The sequence below is a fragment of the Homalodisca vitripennis genome, chromosome 2 (genome assembly GCF_021130785.1).
Source record: "Homalodisca vitripennis isolate AUS2020 chromosome 2, UT_GWSS_2.1, whole genome shotgun sequence".
Lineage (NCBI taxonomy): Eukaryota > Metazoa > Arthropoda > Insecta > Hemiptera > Cicadellidae > Homalodisca > Homalodisca vitripennis.
Window position 1 is genome coordinate 205,076,057 of NC_060208.1, and position 26,092 is coordinate 205,102,148.

The following is a 26,092-nucleotide window of genomic DNA, read 5'->3' on the forward strand; positions in this document are numbered from 1 at the left end:
TATAATCAGATCAGATGCAAATGCATTCGAATCTGATGTGTGTTGTGGTATATGGTATATATGTGGTTTACCTTGCTCCCACACTATGGACTCGATGGGGTATCCTGCCACTGGGCACTTGATGACGAGGTCGCTTCCTGCCACGGCCGTGATCTTTGGCATTTCCCGGATATATGGAAGACCTGTGGAAGAATGTTAATTATAGCAACACATATTATATAGCGAAATGTATTTGAAGTTTATAACACGTTGACAGAGGTGTTGCTTCACAGCTACACAGCAATATTTAAAAATTTACCATATTCTTCGAAAACTACAGTACGGTAATTATTATTTCATATTCACATATGAGAAAGAGCTATTCATTATCAAATAATACTGATAACAATAACCAGATAGGAGTATGCAACACGATTTGTGGTGTAACAGGCTTCACTGAGGTTCAAAAGTCTATAGCTCATTTCAGAGTGTTACGATGCATCGACGCTCAGGTAAATCCTATCGAGTGGCATTCACCATGATCGATCTCCGTGTTCTTCAAATATACACGAACCTTTATAAAAAATTTGGAATGCATAGGTAATTTCTTTTTCGAGGTATCGTGAGTAAAGATACAGACAGATAGACAACAGAAATGAATTTTTAGTTCCATTACTGATAGGCTTCGCTAAAGCTCAGCCAACTAGATATACAAGAGTAGTGCAAGAGAGTAAAGTTCTTTATTTAATGCTAGGAGCAAATGTGGCCATCGCATCATTTAAAATTTTATGCCAATAGAGCTTTTGATTGGTACTTTTAAGATTACGTATGACAGCCTGTTTGCACTAAATCGAGTATATTGTCACGTTATAAATCGATGCTAATTGGTTATCTTGATTAGGAAAAAAATGTATGCAAATAAGTTAAGTTTGGACTAGCCAGGACAAAATTACAGCTATTTGAAGTTTATCATTTTAGTTTACACTTAAAAATTTTACATGACTATAATATTTTAATTTCATATTAAATATACTAAATCTATCTGAGTTAAATTATCAGCTGACGAGAATATCAGTTGACTTTCATCACAAGGCTTAGCACCAATAAATCACACCACGACAGACTGTTCTTGGTGGCTGAGTGGATAGACTCTTGGCTTCATATCCCAGTGACCCGGGTTCGAACCCGGTTGCAGACAATATATTACGACCATAGCCACGTCACAGTGGAAACGGCCGGTAGGCGGCAGTAATTTGGCAACACCGCCTCAAAGTACATCGGACTACTTTGTTGCACACAGCGTTACCAAAATAAATCTTAAGATTTTCCCTCCAAATCAGTTTTACGGAAGACGCTTACACAAATAACAGCTATGGATGTTTTAAATGCTTAGGGAATCGAAAATTTAATAAGAAAATAGGATGCTTATAATTTTTATGTAGTAAATGATTCTATTAGTGGATACGTTTAGAGATCGACATAATCTAAGATTGTATATTTTTTTTTTTTTAGCCTTATTCTGTCCGTCCTCATGGGCCACTGGCCTGTGCGAGGATCTTATCAAACAGAATAAGGGGGAGAGTCGATACAGTACGAGGTTGATGGTACTGATAAAAATGCAACGGTCACAGACAGGATTTGAACCTGCGCTATCTCTACAGTAACTCAGACCCAAAGTCCAACGCCTGAGACCGCTCGGCCATCGGCACTCCCAAAGGGTCAATTAAGGGTCTTGATCTTAAAATACCCATAATGAACGGTTTTCCATTCATTAAATTAAGATCAATTGTTGACTTAAACCAGACCACTCGTCCACACTATGAAGTTTCGGCCTTCTAGTTTCGTAATGCTGGATGAATGAAATTTTTCAAAATAATATATTTTATAATAATTGCGTTTTTTATAGTGTATAGGACAACCTATATTGTTAGCAAATAATTCTTTAATGACTTTTTCTCAGAGCTCCGGCCAATCAAAAAATAACTACACTTAACGCTCAGCCTTTTTATGGAAGAATGATTTACCCTTAATAATGTTACAAAGTAAACCCTTGACATACTGACTCTACTACAAGTGGTTAATGGTACAAAGTGCTTATGTAATACAGTAAGCAACTATGTATTACTTTAAAGAGTAATGAGGGCATTACAATAATCATACTTAGAGCAGCCGAGGGGCAGAGTTTATGACCGCCCCCAGAGAACTTATGGCATCTTTCATCGTAAACTTTTTACTACCTTTAGCAGTCTGTTTAGCTTTTGACCTGTTACGTTGCAAATGATGATTACTTTTTTCACTCAGTGGCGTACATTGTAGATGATAGTGTAGTTCATTAAACGAAATTGCAGTTTTAAAAATATATTAGGTTTACTACTGATCTGTGGTTATTATAATTAATGTTTACAAAATGACATTACATACCCTTTTATAATGTTCAGTAGTAATATATTCTCTTATTTAATAATACGGGAACAGTTTTCAGTGGAGTAATAACGTTATTAATAAAAAACGTAGAAAATAAAATGCTGATCCATAATATCTAAGGATCTGAAAATAGCTCTAAGATAGACTTGATTCACATATGCAATTTTTAAAGTTTTATACTGAATTTAATAAATAAATAATTACAACATATTTCTATTTTCTGTACTTAATCATACTCTAAAAACATCACATTCACAGATAGCATTGAAGTTTGTATTTAATTTTGTTTAAAAACATAAGCTGCAGGAAACATTAAACATTAAATAATATAATACGTATAATATCGTTTATTATAACGGATAATGTTATTAAATATTTCACTCAAAAACATACAGTACTTAGTTTATTTTATATATTAAAGAAGTAACAAAAAGCTGGTAGACGTTAATTATCGTATTAAAAAATTTTGAAAAAAATGTTTACATGTATAGAAATATTGTTTTACCACTCGATCTAGTTCCTAAATATGCTTAAAGAGCACTCAATAAGAAACAATGGAATCTTTAAGAATAAGAGAGTAGCGTGAATTTATTTATAGTACGTAACACAAAATATCCAACTGCGGGATTTCCATAAAGTCATATAGTTTCTGAATTAAATTACTTATTTAAGTGCAGCACCAATTCAGTTTAAATGTCACTCTTGCAGACAACAAATTTTTTAATGCAATTCTCCTATATTTTTCACTCACTAATTCTAAAAGTATACACGCTACAAAGGTGCACATATATTTTAAAATAAATGTTAAAGTAGAGAAACTGACCATAAACATTGATTTTGGCGCTATGAGACACATGAGCCACTGAGTTCTTGGCAGTGCACGTGTACTCGCCTCCGTCCTCCTCCTTCAGGTGGGAGATGTTCACGTGACTAATGACGTCATCGTGGATAGTCACGTACTGCCCCACCAGAAACCTGCCATCATCATTCAACTTGACTGAGGTCACGTGATAAAAAAGCTGAACCACTTTTATTAGTCACGTTATATTAAACTTCAGAGGAAATTCGTACATTTCACTTCATTGTAACTGAAACTAATAAAATTACGCTACTGTTTAAGTATATTTAAAACTAGAATTCACAGTTCATGAGAGGGGAATTCTAGGTTCACTGGAACCATCCGTTCCATTGATTATGTACAGAGAGTAGACAACTCATACATACAGTGAGGCTGAGCCACTGTTAGTTCCTGAATGTCACGCCAGGTACCGCCAGTGTCGTGAGACGTTATCTATCTTGCTCTCTTTCGATCTACATGAGTCCAACATATCATTTTTAGATTTACTGAGTTACTGGGGCGTTATTGTTGTACTTGTTAATGTACCGTACTTGATCTAATACTTGCTCCAAGGCAGAGGTTTCAGGTCTAATTATGGTTATGCTTTAGACAACGCAATAAATCCCTTTAAAAGCGTGATATGTATTTTAGGAATTTACCAATATTTTACGTAACGGTAAACTTTAAAATAAAATACGTTAACATTCTGAAAAAAAAAAAAAACAATATAGCATTCGTGGTTTCTTAAAAGTTGTACCTACAAATTACTTCATAACATGTACATGTTAAACGATTGTCTAATGTAATTTTTGTAGAAAATAATCATAAGGAAAAACACCGTCTCACCGATCATTTCTTAGACGAGTATAAGATTAATATGGTACACTATATATAATTGTTATTTAAATAACTACTAAATAATTAATTGTAAAGAGTTTCGAACTTAAGTTCATCCACAGTCATCCATTATAATCTATGCATAAGAGCTTGGTTAGAATTTTACATGTAAAAAGACTTTCGAACTGACGTTTGCTTAATGAATTACATATAGTCTGTAGATCTGTTTACGTCCTTTATAAACACATGATAGTAAAAACTACTTACAAGATTAAAGATAACATAGTTTATGTATTTATAAAAAATCTTAATTGTTCCAGGATATAAAAAGTAAATCAAGTTTAAGTGGTAAGTTATCTGGTAAGTTGTACGGACCTGCTGTTGTCAGGAACAGGGAAGCCGTCCAGGGTCCATATGAACTGTGGAGGGGGGTTGCCTGTCGCTACACACTTGAGGGAGACTGCAGGGCCAGGCTGTAGGGTCTGTTCCGAGAACCAGTAGATCAGCTCTGGACTCGCATCTGTCAATAATGGAAGGTACAGACTCAAGTTTTCATTGACGTTATTTTACTTGTCAAACAAGATTGTAGAAGTAATGTTGAAAACAGATATTAATAGGAGTAAGTAATTCAGTTTTATATATATATAATGTATATCAGAGAAAACAATTATCGGTTTAATAACATCTAATAAAAGATTTGAATCATCAAAAGTGTAATGAATATTATAATTGGATAAAAGGAATGTACCAAGGTTTTTATATTTTAAATGAAAGGTGAATTTTTAATTGGCTCAAAATCATTGTTTAATATTTTATCTTCATGTTTGATTATTATACTGTAATAATATTTCATAAGTGTCGAGTTCTTGCTTATAGGCTGATTTTAATAATAAAAATTATTCAAGATTTGATTGGAATCTAATGCATGTTTTGCAATAGCTGATTTTTGAGTTTGTCTGTTTTAATGATATCTTTCATGTTTTATAAATAGTTTTGTAATGAAATGAAAAATGCCTGTATTAAAGAGGCCTATCAAGCCATCTCTGCCACTCAACCTCATAATATTGTATACAGTAAATTTATAATAGTTTGATACGATTGTGGTAAATTATTAACTTATTCTTTTTTCTGGCCAACGTAAAAATTACCACAATTTTCAAAGTTACATTTGTAAATTTCACTTTTATTTGCATCTAAAATTTTTCTAACAAAGTAGATTATTCGATTTATCTTTTCGATGTGTATAAAAAGTTAAGATAATGTTAAAATTCTTTCTAAATACTTTTTTTATTTCTTTATAAAATGGACCATACCTCATAGTTTGCCAAATACGTTTTTATTTTTTCTTACTTTTTAAAGGGGTTATTGATTTTTTTAAAAGTATTTTTTAGTATTTTTTCTGAATAAACTGTCAATTAACTTAGTTGATTATCCATTGAAAACTGCTATACTACTTATTTTAAAGTTATTTCATGTATTCGTCGTTCTTTAAAGGTGCTGTAAGTAATCTGTTAATCATGGTATGAAAACCAGCAATAATTTTGTATTCCAAAAAGAAGAACTCCTACTTCAAATTAATGCAGTGTTATTGATGATACTAAAACGATAGTAAAAATGTACGACACCAACGATAATTCTTCCTGTAAGGATATTACAACGTGAAGTATCTTCTGTTTCTCAGTGAATAGTTAAAGTTTTATTATGCAGAGAGAGAGAGAGTACACTATTGGAGGGATCTGTAATTACTCTTTCAAAAGCTAACACAGTTTCAAAAGTGTTAAAAAATAATATTTTAAGACATGTTGGGATTGATTCATTACAGTTCTACACTTAGTTCTGCATCGTAAGTCATTCGTAGTTCCGTCCCATATTGACTCTAAATCACATTTTAGTCCATCATGCAACTGACGAAGAGATCAGATTGGGTCATTCGAAAGGTCGTGTTATACCAGCTGAAAAAACAATGAAAACCGTCCCTAACGATTTGGAAATTCTTTAAATTTATTGGAAGCAACTGAAACGAAGAATGCAAATGTCCAATTAGTTATCGTAACTATTTTTTGGGTCTCGGTGGAAATGCAAATTGAAGAGGTTCCAGAACAGCAGCGGTGGAGAGCTCGGTGCTTGTGTTGGGGTACATCACCGCATCGTGTCGCCCTTTCATCTGACAACGCTTCGTTCATCATTAATGCATCGGTTGAAGCCGCGAGTCGACTAAATAAATGTCAATTCTATTTACATTCCCATTCCTCTTTCCGTCCTACTTTCTTCAGAGTTTCATGTTTAGGATTAAACCACTTATACTATACTATACATAAGGAACTTATACAATTTTTATACTTTTAACTGACATTCGGAGTTTATTGATATTTAAAAATATCATACTAGGAAATACTTGACAGATCTTCGTTACATAGGGCATTATGTTTTTTGTTGGCTTCTGCATAAGGCTTTACTGTTTATGGCTATACTGTGATGCTGTTTATGGAATATAACTCATAAAAGCCAGTAAATATATCAGACAAGATAAGAATGCCCACTATTCGAATAAATGCTTCTTTGAAAATGTCAATTCATTGGTAAAATGAAATATCAAGTTTCATCAAAAAATATATCAGGTAAATGCATGTGTTTTTCTACAGTCTCTCATCTTATCTGGTGTGTGAAGATACATGGTGTTCGTTTAGTTATATGGTTTGAGAACTTGCTTACTGCACAGGTATATGCTTGGTAACCAATTGTCCTGCTCCTACTTGGACTTTTTGTTTTTGTTTAATTTCATGCCTCAAGTTTCTATTAACACTTGAAGAAAAGGGAAGATTCAATCGTTTTGTGACACGAAACGACGGAAAAGTCAGAAATAATTTTTTCAAAGAAAACATTGACAGTAATACACTTTGAATAAATCCAAATAGTTTTTTACCGTTGTAAAAAATTAAACTAGTTTAAATCCAAGCATGTACTGACCGCCCAGATGGAGTTCCGCGGTAGCTTGGGCCATGTCCCAGTCGTTGCTGACGAAACACTGGTACATCCCGTGATCCTCCTTGGTGAGCGGGGAGACCACCAACCTCTCTGGCCCCGTCAGTATCTGCACCCTCCCATCGGACACCAGCGGGCGGCCGTCGCGGTACCAGAAGACCCTGGCGACCGGTGAACCCCCGGGTATGCACTGAAACATCGCCTGCTTGCCCACGTCCACGACCTGCGACTGCGGCTGGATGTGTGCCGTCAGGGGTGCTGGAAAGGACATTGAGGTTTTACTACCGTCTCTTCGGAATCTAAGTTATAAGGCAACCTAAAAAGTTGGAAAGAAAATGGGGAATACTATTGATAAAACACTAAGAAACTGTACAGGCATATTTGAGATAATGTAATTTAAGAGATGACTCCTGGGTGCTGGAAAGAAATTGAGGTTTTATACTGTATTTCCGTAATCTGAACTATAAGGCAATCTAAAAAGTTGGAAAGAAAAATGGGGAATACTATTGATAAAACACTAAGAAATTGTAAAGCATATTGGAGATAATGTAATTCAAGAGATAACTCCTGAGTGCTGGAAAGGACATTGAGGTTTTACTACCGTCTCTTCGGAATCTAAGTTATAAGGCAATCTAAAAAGTTGGAAAGAAAATGGGGAATACTATTGATAAACCACTAAGAAATTGTAAAGACATATTTGAGATAATGTAATTCAAGAGATAACTCCTGGGTGCTGGAAAGACTTTGAGGTTTTATACTGTACTTCCGTAATCTGAACTATAAGGCAATCTAAAAAGTTGGAAAGAAAATGGGGAATACTATTGATAAACCACTAAGAAATTGTAAAGACATATTTGAGATAATGTAATTCAAGAGATAACTCCTGGGTGCTGGAAAGACTTTGAGGTTTTATACTGTACTTCCGTAATCTGAACTATAAGGTAATCTAAAAAGTTGGAAAGAAAAATGGGGAATACTATTGATAAAACACTAGAAATTTTAAAGACATATTTGAGATAATGTAATTCAAGAGATAACTCCTGGGTGCTGAAAATACATTGAGGTTTTATACTGTATTTCCGTAATATAACCTATAAGGCAATCTAAAAAGTTGGAAAGAAAAATGGGGAATACTATTGATAAAACACTAAGAAACTGTACACAAATATTTGAGATAATGTAATTTAAGAGAGAAATCCTGGGTGCTGGAAAGGACATTGAGGTTTTAGTACTGCCTCTCCAGAATCTGAACTATGAGGCAATCTAAAAAGTAATCGGAAATTGGGAATACTATTAAAACGAACGCTGTAATTCAAGAGAGAAATATTTGGAAAATACTGCAGAATCCCAAAACACCAAATGTATGTTTTGTACCTGTGACAGTGAGCGTAAGTTGGACAGTCTCCTCCCCCGCCGAGTTGTTGACCCAACAGAGGTACTTGCCCCGGTCATCCAGACGAACCTTGGCTATCCTGAGGAGGCCAGCAGACAGTAGCGAAACGCGGTCTCCCAGAGGAACTGGTGATAGCTGTTCCCGCTCCTCCCGGAACCACCTGAGATATTGCAAATAAGTAATAGAACGTAAATATTACCACGGAGGTCGTTAAATTACCGCTCATAGCAAAACATTGTAAAATGTAAAATTTCTAGAATTCGTTTGAGTCTGAATGTATGTAGTTCAAAAGCCAACGAGGACTGGTACTAGCGTTTTGGAGACATTTCGAGCTTAAGAAACTTTATGGATTAATATTTTTTTAATGTTACAACTTGTATATACTTTAGTTCAACATTATCATACATAAAATTAAAAAATCACAAATTGTTTACATAATCTATGTCTTCTGTGATTCTAGACAAAATTTAAATATGTATTACAATTTCTAAACCCCTTAAAACCAAATTAAACCAAAAAGCTCTTAAATTTGGTCGTAGAGGGTTTGGGTATATCTTCTTTTAAAGTATGTGCATATTTTTAGAAAATAAAATTCACAATATTGTTTACCTAATCTATATCTTCAGTGGTTCTAGACATTATTGAAATATGTATTACAATTTCTAAATCCCTTAAAAACCAAGTTAAACCAAAAGCTCTTACATTTGGTTGTAAACGTTTTGGGGATATCCTCTTTTAAAGTTTGTACACATCTTTAGAAAAATAAAAATCACAATATTGTTTACCAAATCTATATATTCAGTGTTTCTAGACATAATTGAAATGTATATTACAATTTCTAAATACCTTAAAACCAAGTTAAACCAAAAAGCCCTGAAATTTGGTCGTAAAGGGTTTGGGTATATCTTCTTTTAAAATATGTAGACATCTTTAAAATAAAACACATACAAGTTATTTTTAATGTTACTAAAAAGTCTATAATTCCGATATACAAAATATAAAAATAAATAAAAGGGTTAGTACTTGTTTTCTAATAAAAATATAGATATTGAAATAAAGAAAAACTCGTAAGGATATTTAATTAATTATAACTTGTACGAAGTTTTATTAATCGTGGTTGTATTGTAATTAATACGTTATATATGAGAGATTAATACTGAAATATAATATTCCACTACTAAATTATTTCTAGTAGTGTACCTGTACGTAGGTACTGGGTAGCCCTGCGCTACACAAGGAAGTGTGACGTCATCACCGATCTTCGCGATCTTCCTACTGTGTTTCTCCACCGTTATTCTGGGCTGGACATTTCCTTTAGGCTCTGAAACACACAGCATCATTATAATAGGGATCTCAAAACATAAGTGCCTAAGGCAATTTAGAGCAACTATGATCAGTGTGATAAATGTCAATCCTCGATCAATGTATATTCCCAGGAATTTGGAACAGTATACTTATTCCAGTATGGTATCTTCTACCATGACAATTAGGCTATCATTCCTGTCAACTGGTCTCAAAGAAAAAATTTAAAAAATTGGATTTAGATATTTGTTTTGAGATTGAGGCTGTTGAAATGCTGGATGCAGTTGTTGGTCTCAACAAAAGTCTGCCGTTCCAGACTCGATTTTGATTTGCTATTGAAAGTGATGACCGATCCTATGTTATTGAAATAAGGAAAAGAACTGGACTTAGGATAGCACCCTGTGCGATTCCATAGCTTAGCTGAATTGGTTCAGAGAATTTAGTAGAAACTTGAATAACTTGTGTTCTGTGGTTTAGAAATGACCTAAACCACTGGAGAGGCACGCCTCGGATGCCTTGTTATTCCAATTTATCAAGCAGCGCTGCATGGTTAACACAATCAAATGCTTTTGTTAAGTCGAGAAACACACTTAATGTAGGAATCACGTCGTTGTGATGATAGAACTTTAATTATTGTACTCTATTTCTTTCATTGCCTGAATTTGAAAAAGTGTCCTAATGCTCAAGGCATTTAAAGCTAGTCTCAAAAAAATATTGATCGCAGAAGCCTTTTACAACACAGACGAGTTTATGACACACGCCTGGGAGAACGCGCTACAAACACACTGACCACCGTATGAGAGTGGAATAATTCGAATGAATGAGAGAGAGTGAATGAAAACATTGTAAGTTTGAATGGGACCTCGATGTAAGATTGAATGGAAAATTTTAGTAAAAAAAAATCAAGTGACGGTTGCATACATTTAATTTTAAATGTCAATTGCAATAAAATATTTATTTATTTAATTACATAATATAACAAAGTCTTAAAAATGTTGATTTTCTAAGAATAGTAGTCGATAATTAATGATTTTAAGGATGTTTATAATTGTTTTACATGTGTTCTGAATAAATTGACTTCAATTAGTTGATGTATAATTATTTCGTTTAAAAATCTACTAAATTCAGGCTTGCCGTTAAAATTATATTGAGAATAGTGCCTAAGACAAAACTAACAATTTATTTATTTAAAATGAGTCATTATTTTACGCGCTCAAAAATGTCAGAAATCTGAAAATTTTCCTAATATTAAGTAGTTGCAAAAGATTGCTGATTCAACTTCTTTATATCAATAATAAGAATTATCTGAAAATTGTAGAACTTTAACATGGAGTAGCTCATTGAATGGATAAATGTCACCAACCCGAAGTGAACTATGAGAATAAAATAAATATATCAAAACTTTACAAAACATTGTCTAAGTTGAGTTTTTAAATTGCTCTTAATATTTTGAACAAATAGTTATGCTGTACCTGTGATGATGATCCTTCCAGGGTAGGCACTAGAGTGGACATCCCCCGTCAACTTGTGTACAGTTCGGCAAGCATAGCTCTTATACCCGTCGCTTGGCCCTGCGTTGTAAATGTAAAGGTCGCCGTTTCCAAGCACTGCATGTTTTCCTCCTGGTGGATCAATCAGTTTAAAACATTATATTACAAAAATTAACATAAAAAATCCTCAGTTGCCAGAAAAAGTTAACGATGTTTTGAAGAAATGTTACCGCTACCTTTTGATCATTTCAAATATCCAGCACCCTGAAAGTTATTGTGCTCATGTACAGTAGAACTGTACAAAAGGCCAACTGATTTCACAACACCCTCGGAACTGATAAGGAGAACCAACAGAGTGCAGAATATCGTAAAATGTTTACGATTCTTCGTAATATTTCCTGTCCACTCCACGCTGTACTTTCAACCTCTCAGGATATATTACTGCCTCTGCTCTCTGGCTGTAAGAGCAATAGTCCAAGGCCCAGTAGACTCTAGATCTAGGAGGTCTAAAAGGCTTTGTTGATTTGCGAGTCTTGATAATGTTCCAATTATTATTGTTCTATTATATATTGAATACTCACTGGTCTTCTCAGTTTCTATTATATCTTCTATACAATTTAGAAAGAAATCAGTTTACGACTGTTGTATATGACGTATTAACCTATTAAAAATAGAAGAGCATATTAATTAGGTTTATAATGAAAAGCGATTTCTTGAGTCCATGAAGACCTTTTTAATAATCTTAAATAGCTACTCAAAAGGATGTACAAGATTTACCAACGGTAAAGACAAAGTTAAAACGTAGTAATGTGATAGTTATGAAATAGAGTAATCGCTTTTACCTAAAAACACAAAGGAAATTATTGAGAGTGATGTGGGGACTGTAGTAACGGTATAGGTCTTTCACATAAGCAATTATAATTTAATTTAGGTAGCTTTATTTTTGTGTAAATTGCAACTGATGTTTTTATTGCGAGCCAATTTCACAATGAGAATGTTTCACTGGGAGTGTTTTAGAGCTTTTCTTCCTGTTTGTTTAAGGAGAAGCCGATCCTCATTTTATTTTTATTTTGTAGATCTTATGACCCAAAGCCATGTGCGAGGATCTTGCAACAGAAAAAGGAGCAAAGTCGATACAGTACTGATAAAAAGGGCAACGGTCTTAAACAGGATTTAAACCTGCGCAGTCTCTAACTGAGACACAAAGTACGACGCCATAGACCACTGGGCACCTGGCTCAACGGAGTATGACACCAAACATACCGTACAGATTGTATGAATATTTTACTTCCAATCCATCGTATCTTTCCAACTTCTAACTTATTCCCTTTTGTTTTTAATGTTCTTCTCTTCTTGTAGAAGAAGATTTAAACGTAAAAATAAACATACTTAATAAATAAATGTTCATAATGATCGAACCACATTTAAAACTATTTCTATAAAGAAATACTACATCGCATGACACAAACCAATGAGAAAACGAATGTTCATTTCATTCAAATTTAATTGTTTTAAGATGAAAGTTTCAAGGAAAAAAGAAGTGATTTTTGTAATTGCCATTATGTCACACAATTTCCAACCAATGTGAGCGAGTACGATTGCATGTACTAAAACCAATCTGGAATAGTTCCAGTACAAAGAGCAGTTGCAGTTTGATCACAATCACGCCTTGCACAAGTACAGTACAGAGTGTAACAGTTGTGTTGGTGCCAGGGTTGCGCACAACGTGCATTGATCATTCCATACGTTATGTATTCGGGCCTGATACTCCATGTCACTGAGGCGCAATGTTCTGCAGGCACGATTCTACCATGAACTGCAGTTTGATCACAATCACGCCTTGCACAAGTACAGTACAGAGACAACAGTTGTGGTGGTGCCAGGGTAGCGCAGGACGTGCATTGATCATTCCATACGTTATGTATTCGGGCCTGATACTCCATGTCACTGGGGCGCAATGTTCTGCAGGCACGATTCTACCATGAACTGCAGTTTGATCACCATTCACGCCTTGCACAAGTACAGTACAGAGACATCAGTTGTTGCGGTGCCAGGGTTGCGCAGGACGTGCATCGATCATACCATACGTTATGTATTCGGGCCTGATACTCCATGTCACTGGGGCGCAATATTCTGCAGGCACGATTCTACCATGAACTGCAGTTTGATCACAATCACGCCTTGCACAAGTACAGTACAGAGACAACAGTTGTGGTGGTGCCAGGGTTGCGCAGGACGCCCATCGATCATTCCATACGTTATGTATTCGTTCCTGATACTCCATGTCCCTGAGGCGCAATGTTCTGCAGGCACGATTCTACCATGAACTGCAGTTTGATCACAATCACGCCTTGCACAAGTACAGTACAGAGACATCAGTTGTTGCGGTGCCAGGGTTGCGCAGGGACGTGCATTGATCATACCATACGTTATGTATTCGGGCTTGATACTCCATGTCACTGAGGCGCAATGTTCTGCAGGCACGATTCTACCATGAACTGTAGTTTGATCACAATCACGCCTTGCACAAGTACAGTACAGAGACATCCGTTGTGGTGGTGCCAGGGTTGCGCAGGACGTGCATTGATCATTCCATACGTTATGTATTCGGGCCTGATACTCCATGTCACTGAGGCGCAATGTTCTGCAGGCACGATTCTACCATGAACTGCAGTTTGATCACAATCACGCCTTGCACAAGTACAGTACAGAGACATCAGTTGTTGCTGTGCCACGGTAGCGCAGGACGTGCATTGATCATTCCATACGTTATGTATTCGGGCCTGATACTCCATGTCCCTGAGGCGCAATGTTCTGCAGGCACGATTCTACCATGAACTGCAGTTTTTATCACAATCACGCCTTGCACAAGTACAGTACAGAGACATCAGTTGTTGCTGTGCCAGGGTAGCGCAGGACGTGCATTGATCATTCCATACGTTATGTATTCGGGCCTGATACTCCATGTCACTGAGGCGTAATGTTCTGTAGGTACGATTCTACCATGAACTGCAGTTTGATCACAATCACGCCTTGCACAAGTACAGTACAGAGTGTAACAGTTGTGGTGGTGCCAGGGTTGCGCAGGACGCCCATCGATCATTCCATACGTTATGTATTCGGGCCTGATACTCCATGTCACTGGGGCGCAATGTTCTGCAGGCACGATTCTACCATGAACTGCAGTTTGATCACAATCACGCCTTGCACAAGTACAGTACAGAGACAACAGTTGTGGTGGTGCCAGGGTAGCGCAGGACGTGCATTGATCATTCCATACGTTATGTATTCGGGCCTGATACTCCATGTCACTGAGGTGCAATGTTCTGCAGGCACGATTCTACCATGAACTGCAGTTTGATCACAATCACGCCTTGCACAAGTACAGTACAGAGACAACAGTTGTGGTGGTGCCAGGGTAGCGCAGGACGTGCATTGATCATTCCATACGTTATGTATTCGGGCCTGATACTCCATGTCACTGGGGCGCAATGTTCTGCAGGCACGATTCTACCATGAACTGCAGTTTGATCACAATCACGCCTTGCACAAGTACAGTACAGAGACAACAGTTGTGGTGGTGCCAGGGTTGCGCAGGACGCCCATCGATCATTCCATACGTTATGTATTCGGGCCTGATACTCCATGTCACTGGGGCGCAATGTTCTGTAGGCACGATTCTACCATGAACTGCAGTTTGATCACAATCACGCCTTGCACAAGTACAGTACAGAGACATCCGTTGTGGTGGTGCCAGGGTTGCGCAGGACGTGCATTGATCATTCCATACGTTATGTATTCGGGCCTGATACTCCATGTCACTGGGGCGCAATGTTCTGTAGGCACGATTCTACCATGAACTGCAGTTTGATCACAATCACGCCTTGCACAAGTACAGTACAGAGACATCCGTTGTGGTGGTGCCAGGGTTGCGCAGGACGCCCATCGATCATTCCATACGTTATGTATTCGGGCCTGATACTCCATGTCACTGGGGCGCAATGTTCTGCAGGCACGATTCTACCATGAACTGCAGTTACCTTGTTCACAACTGTATTCCTTTTACAGAAATACATCGAATGGCTATATAATGAACTTCTAAAGTAATTCACAATACTTTAGCTTTTCTGATCAGCTTTATTTAAAATAAAAGCAAAATTTTCAATATGTTTGTCTCAAGTATTTGCATTAAAAGTAGAAACGTGACGTTTCAAAAATGTGTATATGCTCTCTTTTTTTAGTGTGAAATCATACAATATACGATACACAAAAGTTTAACAACCCATAATATTGTTTATATTTTAAATTAATGAATTTAGAAGTTATATGATATTTGCAATAAATTGTTTTACAAAATTAATGATAACAAGTTGTATTCAGTGAAATATATATCTTCCATATATAAAAAAGTATCTATTTAATCTTTTCGTTGAGATTATTAATCATAACTCTTTTTGCCTTCATTTTTTAAGGTTTATACTTTGTATGATGGGATTTTTAAGAAAAGACCACTTTCATTGTTATTGAGGTGGATTACCTTATTTGATTAATTAACTTTAAATAGACCGTAAATTTTCATTTTGCCCGGTTTCGGTTACAGAAACAAAGTCTAAAATTTATATTATACCTGTATTATAAAAGAAAACTCACAACTCTCCAATAATTTTAATATTTTAACACGAGGTTTAAATTTATAAGATTTACATAAACAAGAACCAAACAAAAAGAACCATTAAAAAAAGATGGAACACAAAAGATATTATAAATACGGACACATTGAAAAATCACCCTTTGCCAAACATGCATTAGAAACAAATCACACCTTTAAAAACTTCACATTATTAATACAAGTCCATAAGCAAGAAGAACTCGACGCTTATGAAACATTATAAATAACAAAACATAAAGATAAAATATAAAACAATAATTTTGGACCGATTCAAACTTCACCATTCCTTTAAAATATAAATAAATTCTTTTTGACCAAAACTTTTATACATAGCCTATACTAATATTTATTTTATTTTACTTTTAACCATATAAATGTTGTATTAAGTTTTAATCAGCTGATATTTGTTTTTAATTGTTGATTCACAACTGATGATGGCATCTTTGATGTCGAAAGGTCTTGTCTTAAAATATAAAAATTATTGGAGAATTGTGAGTTCTTTTATAAAATAACAGAAAATTGTTTTTTCAATAAGAAGAGCTCCTCCTTCAAGGAAAGTCTAAATTATTTTCTTTCAGGAACAAATTTTCGATGTCGGTGTTTTTATCAATGGTCTGAGCATTAAAATCACACCAAAGTGTATTTCTTATTGTTTCCTTGTAACGTGGGTTTACTGAAATATCTGACAGGTTTGTGTTACGCTGCTCATGAATCAATTCTAATCTATTAACACACTTACTAGCTGAAGAGGAATCACTGTCAGTACTTATTACATCATCAATACCTGTATCGGTGTTAGGGTAGATGTTGATGATGCCATCCTGCACCCATGACGTCACCATGATATACTCGGATACGTAACTGGGCACCTGACACCTCAACACGGCCGTGTTCCCGCTGATCACGTACTCATCGTACACCTGCACCTCGTACTTCTGCTTCACCACTGGAAAACGTACACAGCACATAATGATGGAACAAACTCATTTTATAAGTGTTACATTGTATGCTTATATAGCGTGTTAAAACCTAAATAACTCCATTGAAGTATGCACTTAAAGTATTGGCTGAAAATAGTTTAACATTTTTGTTGGTTAAATAAAAAAACATTTACATCGTACTATAAGAAATGATATGGACGTACTGATATTCATAAATTAAATTGATACTGTTTATGGAGAACATGACAATAATAAGTGAAATTACACTGCGGGGTACTTGTCCAAATTCGTATTTTCAAAGATTATTTATATTCAAGACATCTTTTCGCATAATGAATAACTTAACTTCCCGAGACTCGTGTAGAGAAAGTTGAAAAGCTTTAAGGGTCTCAATTACTGACATTGCCTGCGCTGTACGTGTTTGATACGAGCATGCTCTGTCGTTTCAGGTGTCCGCTTGTGCAAGGTAGGGATGTCCATGGTTGTAGTACAAAAGCTGGAGAAAACTACAGAGTTGCTCAACACAAGCTACAGCTTCATAGCTATCTCCCATTTCAGAGGGATGACAGATTTATTAATTTTTTACCAGAAAAAATCAAATCTATCACAAATAAATCAAAATTGAAAAAGGTGTTGAAAGCATATTTAATATAAAACACATTTTATTCCGTGGGCGAGTTCCTGGAACACAGTACCCAACGTTGTCAGAGCTGACAGATGTGGGGAGCTGAAGGGTGTGCGACTCAGTTGGAATGAAATATTTAAAAATATGTGTATATGTTTAGTTGTGAAATTTATAGAATACATTTATATTATTATGTATTTGAAATGTTTATTTAATTTTAATTTTAAATGTTTTATACATGACGAAGTTTATTGGCTGAAAAATAGGATCAGTGACGCATACATTGTAAAAAGATTGTATATAATTATTAAATAACGGCAATAAAGAACTATTGAATTGAATTGAAGCTAATGATCAGTTGAATGCTGAGTATTATAGGCTCGTACCCGCTCTGACGCGGACATCTCTGCTGATGACTTGTCCGACTTGATTGCGGGCTCGACACCGGTAGGTAGCCGTGTGAACGTCGTGTCGGTAGCGGTCAGCGGCGAACGGCAGGAACACCAGGGAGCCGTTGGGATACACCAGGCGCAGCTCGGGGATCGGTGTTACCGGCAACCCGTCACCTGGTTCGGACAAACAGAGAGGTCACTTCAAGGTCGAGATGTAAGTCAGGCAGCTGTAACTTAATAATCACTAAACATCAGATGCCTTAATTTTAATGTTGACTGATCTCGAGCGATAAGAGGTCTGTGGCGACTGAAAGACCACAAGGCCAAACCTAATTACCTCTAATATCTTCCCAATGTGTTGTTACAGTAATTAATTAACATTGCTTACTGAGATTTTATTGAATGCAAAGCTGTAGCAAACATCAAGGAAAGAAAAAATACTAAACCTGTTGTGTAAAAAAGACGCAGTGATAAAATGGAGTACTACGGAAAACAACAAAAGAGAACACACAAAAGTGTAACAGCAAAAAAGTGAAAAACACAAAAAGGTAGTTTTTTGTATATATTTATGTAGGATATAAATGTAATGACTGCGGCGAAATATACAAAATCTAGCACTAATTCAAGTAATAAAATGCGTTTTAGTAGTTGCAAAAATTGCCTTATAAAACTGTGTTTAAAAATTGCAACAGAATAGCTAAGAATTTGGCTTTCATGCAAGAGGTGTAGAAGAGTAACGGCAATAATGCCGTCTGCTACTATTTATATCCTATTGTAGTTTCACATTATCCAATTGGATTGTAAATTTTTATACTGAGAAAAATAACTCTTAATTTGAAATAGTAGCTGGGGAATTGAAAAATAAGACATAAATTCTAACTGAATAAAAGTATTATGGCCGATCGTACGAAATAGGAGAATTGTCACGCATGAACACTGCATTTGAGGATGACTGCGCATGCGCACTAAACTATATGAATCTGCGCATGCGTACTAAACTAGAGGAATATGCGTATTATTTCCTGATTGAGCAACGGCGCATTTCATAGATAAATATCCTACTTATTCGTTATACATTACTAAAAGTCTGTTACGATACCATGTATCCACTCCATGTTGGGCGGGGGACTGCCGTGGGCCGTGCAGTCCAATCTTCCCCCTGAACTGTTGGAGAACTCCATCTTGTAGGGCGGCTCTATCAAAAACCCTGGACCCTGCAGGTCCAGACCCACGCTGCGCACTGCAACATACATTTCCATCTATAGTTACCTCAGAGTGAGCATGTTTATAAACCAAAGTTCATTAAGTACTTCTCATCATTAAATATTATTAAAATAATTAAAACATTCGAAGGACTGATGTCTGCTTTATTCTTCAAACAATAAAACCCCAAAGTTATAAGTTTACCTAGCAAGAATGCAAAAAACAAAAAATGAGAATACCTTCTTCATCCAAACTCCATATATCTTGGGTGCTTTTTAATTGCAGACTTAGTAATATTTCGATTGTATTCGTTATACAGGAGATTAATAAATCATAAAAAGAAGTTGTGCTGGGGGTGGAGGGGGGAGAGATTCTTTTAGTTCAGTGGTCTGACGCTAGGGCTGCGCCACACAGCTTTTATTGTTATTGTTCACGTATTTACTATCTGAGTTACTAAACTTATAATTTCACGAAGGACAGTCCTAGTGCTAACTTTTTCTGTGCTTTGACTTACATCATAAGCTATTTATTGTGTAAGTAATACATCAAAAAGTATAATTATTGTATAGTAAAACTATTATTTTTTATTCATAGTTTTGCTTCCAATGGCACCTTCTTCATTCCGCATGATTATTTGCATTATTAGCATTTAATTTCTGATTTAAAATATGAATTTTTAGGCGTTATACTACAAAAGTGCCAGAACGGAAGTGCCAAACTAAAAGTGCCCAAACTTAAGACAGCAAGTGCCATAAATAAGCCTTAAATTCCACTTAATTCAAATGCCAATATTAAAATATACCAAAATTTAGGTGCCAAAAACATACAATGACATTATTTTAATTTTTTATAACTTTTTACGTAAAAATGTGGAGATGGCAACTCAAAGTCTGTAAATATTCAAGTACATCGTCAACTGGTACAAATCTCAGAGCACACATCGTTTTTGAGACATATCGTATGGAGCTATCATCTGCCAGCTCAAAATCTCTATCATCGAGAGTGTAGGTTAGGCGAACAGAGCATTCTCTATGGAATTTGCACCTCCAGTATTTGCTTGCAGCCGATGATGAATTTTCGATATAAATATACCCATTGTAACACAAATATGAAGTTTTTCATTTAATAAATTATAAGTTGCGATATAATAAAATAATTGTATGTAAAACCAGATCAAAATTTGTATATAACAAATATTTATTTGAGGTTTGTATGGTAACATTCTTTTGCATCGGTACTTCATCATGTAGGCAATTATTAGTTTTGGCACTGATTAGATTTGGGATTTCATAATTTTGGCATTTTTATGATTGGCACTTTTGTATTCTAATAATTGTCATTAGCGAATGAATGCAGTTGTACCTCTCACCTAAAAATATAAACTAACTGCATTCATTCGCTAATAAAAATAGATAATTGGAAAACGTACAAGGACATTTAAACGTTTAGAATGAAAGTATGTTTAAAGTGATTCTATTCCAGCTTATAAGCGCACTCTATAAAACACTATAAAATATAAAAAAAAAACAAAAAATATAGCTTGTAAATAAAGCCATATAAACCGTATGTGTGAATATGCTGCTACTGTAGGTGACTGAGAGGTGCGTTCAGCCTTGTCGGTGTCAAGAGGGAAGAGCGAGGTGTTTAAACTTCAAGGATTCACTGTCACAGTCTCTCACAAGGGTCATTACCTCTTCTGATAAACTCTCTCCTTCTCACAGTTTATACCTTCCTTCACACATCTCAGTGTAGGTGTAAATGTACTGCTATTGTAGCTGACTGAGAGGTGCGTTTGGTCTTGGTGGTGTCAAGAGGGAAGAGCGAGATGTTTAAACTTCAAGGATTCACTGTCACAGTCTCTCACAAGGGTCATTACCTCTTCTGATAAACTCTCTCCTTCTCACAGTTTATTCCTTCCTTCACACATCTCAGTGTAGGTGTGAATGTGCTGCTATTGTAGCTGACTGAGAGGTGCGTTTGGTTTTGGTGGTGTCAAGAGGGAAGAGCGAGGTGTTTAAACTTCAAGGATTCACTGTCACAGTCTCTCACAAGGGTCATTACCTCTTCTGATAAACTCTCTCCTTCTCACAGTTTATACCTTCCTTCACACATCTCAGTGTAGGTGTGAATGTGCTGCTACTGTAGCTGACTGAGAGGTGCGTTTGGTCTTGGTGGTGTTGAGAAGGAAGAGCGAGGTGTTTAAACTTCAAGGATTCACTGTCACAGTCTCTCACAAGGGTCATTACCTCTTCTGATAAACTCTCTCCTTCTCACAGTTTATACCTTCCTTCACACATCTCAGTGTAGGTGTAAATGTACTGCTATTGTAGCTGACTGAGAGGTGCGTTCGGTCTTGGTGGTGTTGAGAGGGAAGAGCGAGGTGTTTAAACTTCAAGGATTCACTGTCACAGTCTCTCACAAGGGTCATTACCTCTTCTGATAAACTCTCTCCTTCTCACAGTTTATACCTTCCTTCACACATCTCAGTGTAGGTGTAAATGTACTGCTATTGTAGCTGACTGAGAGGTGCGTTCGGTCTTGGTGGTGTTGAGAGGGAAGAGCGAGGTGTTTAAACTTCAAGGATTCACTGTCACAGTCTCTCACAAGGGTCATTACCTCTTCTGATAAACTCTCTCCTTCTCACAGTTTATACCTTCCTTCACACATCTCAGTGTAGGTGTGAATGTACTGCTATTGTAGCTGACTGAGAGGTGCGTTCGGTCTTGGTGGTGTTGAGAGGGAAGAGCGAGGTGTTTAAACTTCAAGGATTCACTGTCACAGTCTCTCACAAGGGTCATTACCTCTTCTGATAATCTCTCTCCTTCTCCTTCTCACAGATTTAATCCTTCCTTCACACATCTTAGTGTAGTGAATAGTGCCAAATGCGGTACACAAGTTTTTGCTTTTCACACAAGACCGAACACTGTACCTCTACTATCTTTTTCCTACTTCGTAATAATAATATAATTCTGACAAAATTTTAGGATGCATTATTATTAACTTTTGGTGTCGAAAAACCTCCCGAAACTTCAAATAATCTTGATGGATTCCTAATTTTTCATGCCCACTGTGTGTATGCAAGCTCTGATTAAGACATAAATCTGATTGGGCACATGGTCACCAGTTCCAGCATTAAGTTAAATATAGATCAATTATAATTGTTAACAAATAGACCAATTATTTCCTTGTATTTTCCGAATTGATAATTATATAGAAATATTGAGTAATAATACACATAACAGTTTACACATAGTTAATAAATTTCTTGTTTGATGATATAATAAATTTTCATATATTTTGAAGTAGTCTTCTTTATTAAAAGTCTATCTTGTTTTATTTGTAGTTTCAGTTGTGTTCAAAGAAATGAAATTCAGCTATTTTAATGATTAGCGCATCCTTGTAGTGAGAATGAATAAGAATCGCCATAGCATAGATGCTATAAGCAAATATTCTTTAAAATAAACAAGTAAAATATTAAATGTTTATGAAGCGGGATATGTTACTACCATATTGAATATATTAATTTTGTCTTACAGGATTGTATTAAATCCTCTTTTAGCTCAATTATCTTCTTTACGCCAGTCGAACAATCGCCACCACAGTTGGTGATGTTTCGGCAGATATCATTGTGGAGCTGATGCTGCAGAGTGAGGACGCATGGAATGCGTGAAAGGATCTCAGTCACCACTCATGTACATGCGATCCTTCATCAGATCGTGAAGACGGATGCTTGACTGACCCCTAGCTTCCGAAACAAGTAGTTTTGTCCTGGATGGGACATAAGACACACGAACCAGGCAAGATGTCATCCGAAAGGGTTCCGGCCTGGGTTCTCCGTGGCCCGTAGGGGGTTTAGTGGGTAGTCCGCAAGGGAGTCCCACACTCCGTGCGCAAATGCATTCCCACTACGTTAAAAAAATCTTTACGATTCTTCAAAAAAAAAAGAGATATACTCACAAAATCAAAACAATTAATAATTAACAAAACATGAAATACTTTTATAAAATACCCTAAAAAAGGACACAAAAGAGACTACTAATTTATGGTTACATAAACAGTATCTGCAGTAGTTTTAGCATATATTATATTGTTGTTTGTCCAGTAGTATTTTATTATTTCAAGCAAAATAATAAGTCAAAACTACTTTGGATGTCACAAAATAGAATTCAAAACTAATAATAATAAAAATTTAAAGAAAGCACGACTATTCTCGAAATTAAAACAAAAATCAGTGAAACGTACTGAAGTATAATTAAATTCCTCAAAAGATAATTTAAACTCATAAACTAGTCTAAATGTTTGCAATAAATACATATCTCTAAACTGCAATTTCAAATCTTATAAATGAAAATTAATCGCTACAAGTTATTGCTAAGCGCTAATCTCAAAAACGGCTGGACAAATTTAGCTACTTCTTTTTTATATTCTTTGAAGTCCAAAGGAGAGAAAGATTGGAATGTTTTCCGGCATACTGTGCAATTTGTACAAAATAATGATAATATTTATGTTTTATAATTAATTAAATAAATTAATCTAAACAGATGTTGACATTTATAACCCTCTTTGATGTTTCAACTGAAGTTAGTCAAAGATGTTGACATTTATTTACATTTATACTTTAGAAAATATTGCGAACAAAGGGCTCGAGATAGAGAAGGCAAAGTTTACATCTAAATATTATTCTGGGTTGCGCCACTGACGAATTAAAAACGAAATGTTTGTTTTTGAAAATACTATTTATTCAGTGTTATAAAAATATGCTCCTTAATGAACAAAGTGGTTAATGTTTGCACATAAGGTATTCGAATCCCGTTGACTTCCTTGACATCATATAGCATTTTTAGTATGATTTGTTTACTTTAACCTAGTTTGTAATTATGTGTTAGGATAGTATTTACTGTAAATATTACGAAAATTATTTTTTTTTATTAAAAGGAATAACTTCCTTTAGCAATTTAATTTATTGTCAGTTAGCAACTGGATGAGCGTTTGCGAAGCTTATCACTCGAGGGGCTGGAAAATATCATTTTTGTTTGTCTGACTATTCAAAAGACATATAGACATCAGTGATGCCTGTATGTGGTGTGTCGTTCTCCCAGTTAAAGCTGCTACGTAATTTTAACATCTCACTGACAGTTACAATGAAAGATAGATTAAATTGTGGTTTCAGCCGCAAAATATTCCTTAAGTAAACACACAAAATTCAATACATACCCTGGATGAAACGCAAAATACTAACATCAGTTTTTAAAACCATAGAACTTCGTTTTTAAGAATATCGTGTTCATATTTAGTATTAAGATGAATCAGTCAAAGAACTTATGTTACTTGGTCTTTCTGAAAAATGAGACAACTTTTTACCATTTTATTTTTGCAAAACAAAATAAAGTGAAAATATAATTCTAGAAGTAAATTTTGGGGTTCAATTTTTTTGAATCAAACAATAAGGTATATGTTAGTGTTTAAAATTAGCTCATTTTTTATTTCTTCTACAGTAAAAAATAATAAGTGGTACATAGAGAGTTCCAAAGTTTACTGAAAGGTTGGCCAGCCTGCCGAGTATTGTCAGGGGAATGTGCGAGAAAATACACGAGAATACACAAAGGTTCTACCACCAATTACCGGCTACATGCATGCCTTAGGAGGGCACTTCAGCCCCAGACAATTACACGTTTTACACGAAATTTTGTCGAATTTACCCAACACACTTGTAACGTATATAATTTACAAGTGGTGTCTGTTAAACAACAGAAAACTCTGATGTGTACACAACTTTTGATTGATTTTATACATAAAATTAAAGAAACTTCGAAGGAATAAATATTCTAATTGTTCAAAAATATTTAGTTTTTAGGAAAGAATAAATACATTTTTAGCATTTTGAGCTTTTTCATTAATTGTTAAAATTCTTTAAAAGTGTCTTATAAGTGAGGATTAGTCATAAAATATTACTAAAATAAATTACTTGTTTTTGATCACAAATAACCACCATAATGAAATAATTAACATCAAGTTCTTCCAGTTCAGACCGCGTTGGAAAAATTGCTTACTCAGTTAACTTCCTGAAATATTTCGAATTCGCTGTGTATCTAATATTGTTCAAAAATATTTAGTTTTTAGGAAAAAATAAAAGCATTTTTAGCATTTTGAGCTTTTTCATTAATTGTTAAAATTCTTTAAAAGTGTCTTATGAGTAAGGATTAGTCATAAAATATTACTAAAATAAATTACTTTTTTTGATCACAAATAACCACCATAATGAAATAATTAACATCAAGTTCTTCCAGTTCAGACCGCGTTGGAAAAATTGCTTACTCAGTTAACTTCCTGAAATATTTCGACTTCGCTGTGTATTAGGTATAGTATATAGGCAGATGTTAAACTGAAACTTCCTGTAATACACAGTCGTCTGTAGCGAAGCACTCTCGTGATTGGTCGAAGTGTAACCAACAAACAAGCAGTTATGGTGGATATAACCAGTTGTAAGACAGTGTTACGTTATCTTCTGCGTTGAAGTTATTTTCATTCTCGGTTATCAAAGTTGAAGAAACGCAATGTGTGGTAAGAAACGCAATGTATCAAACAAAATGTGAATTTATCATGTGGCCAGATCATGTCCTAAGAAAGATACCGTATGTAGACCTAACATTTATTTTACACGAAACTTCATTTCTACAAACAAAGTTGAGCTTGCTTTTAGAACAAAAATGAATTTTATGATGTCGCATGCCCAACCATGGAATTTGGCTGAGCGCCATTGAAGCCTATCCTCAGTAGGCTGACACAACTTATCTTTTTTTTGAAAATTTCTGTGCCTTATGATTATCGTTCTATAATAAAATAAGCGACATACGAAATTTTGCATTGAATCTCAGCAAAACCTCTTACGAAACGGGTGATGTGCTTGATTCTAAACACAGCACAAATGAGATATATTGGAGTTGTGAAATGATAATTTTATTGTGGTCCTATGAATTTAAATACCTTTCCTTATGTTGTTATAATGCTTTCATCTAC

The 26,092-nt window shown here is 35.2% G+C and overlaps 1 protein-coding gene across 5 annotated transcripts in view; it reads right to left on the bottom strand.

Moving 5' to 3' along the window:
- The window catches only part of LOC124355306 (Down syndrome cell adhesion molecule-like protein Dscam2), a 92,694-nt gene that overhangs the window by 35,396 nt on the left and 31,206 nt on the right, over positions 1-26,092 (bottom strand). For all 5 annotated transcript variants that reach the window (XM_046806398.1, XM_046806396.1, XM_046806395.1 and 2 more), the window contains exons 4-13: positions 18,972-19,112; positions 17,867-18,046; positions 16,699-16,860; positions 11,228-11,377; positions 9,654-9,774; positions 8,435-8,613; positions 7,046-7,318; positions 4,454-4,598; positions 3,227-3,378; positions 72-182 (exon numbers count right to left, since the gene is read on the bottom strand). In XM_046806398.1, coding sequence (XP_046662354.1) covers positions 72-182; positions 3,227-3,378; positions 4,454-4,598; positions 7,046-7,318; positions 8,435-8,613; positions 9,654-9,774; positions 11,228-11,377; positions 16,699-16,860; positions 17,867-18,046; positions 18,972-19,112 — 1,614 coding nt within the window. The remainder of the gene's footprint in view (positions 1-71; positions 183-3,226; positions 3,379-4,453; positions 4,599-7,045; positions 7,319-8,434; positions 8,614-9,653; positions 9,775-11,227; positions 11,378-16,698; positions 16,861-17,866; positions 18,047-18,971; positions 19,113-26,092) is intronic.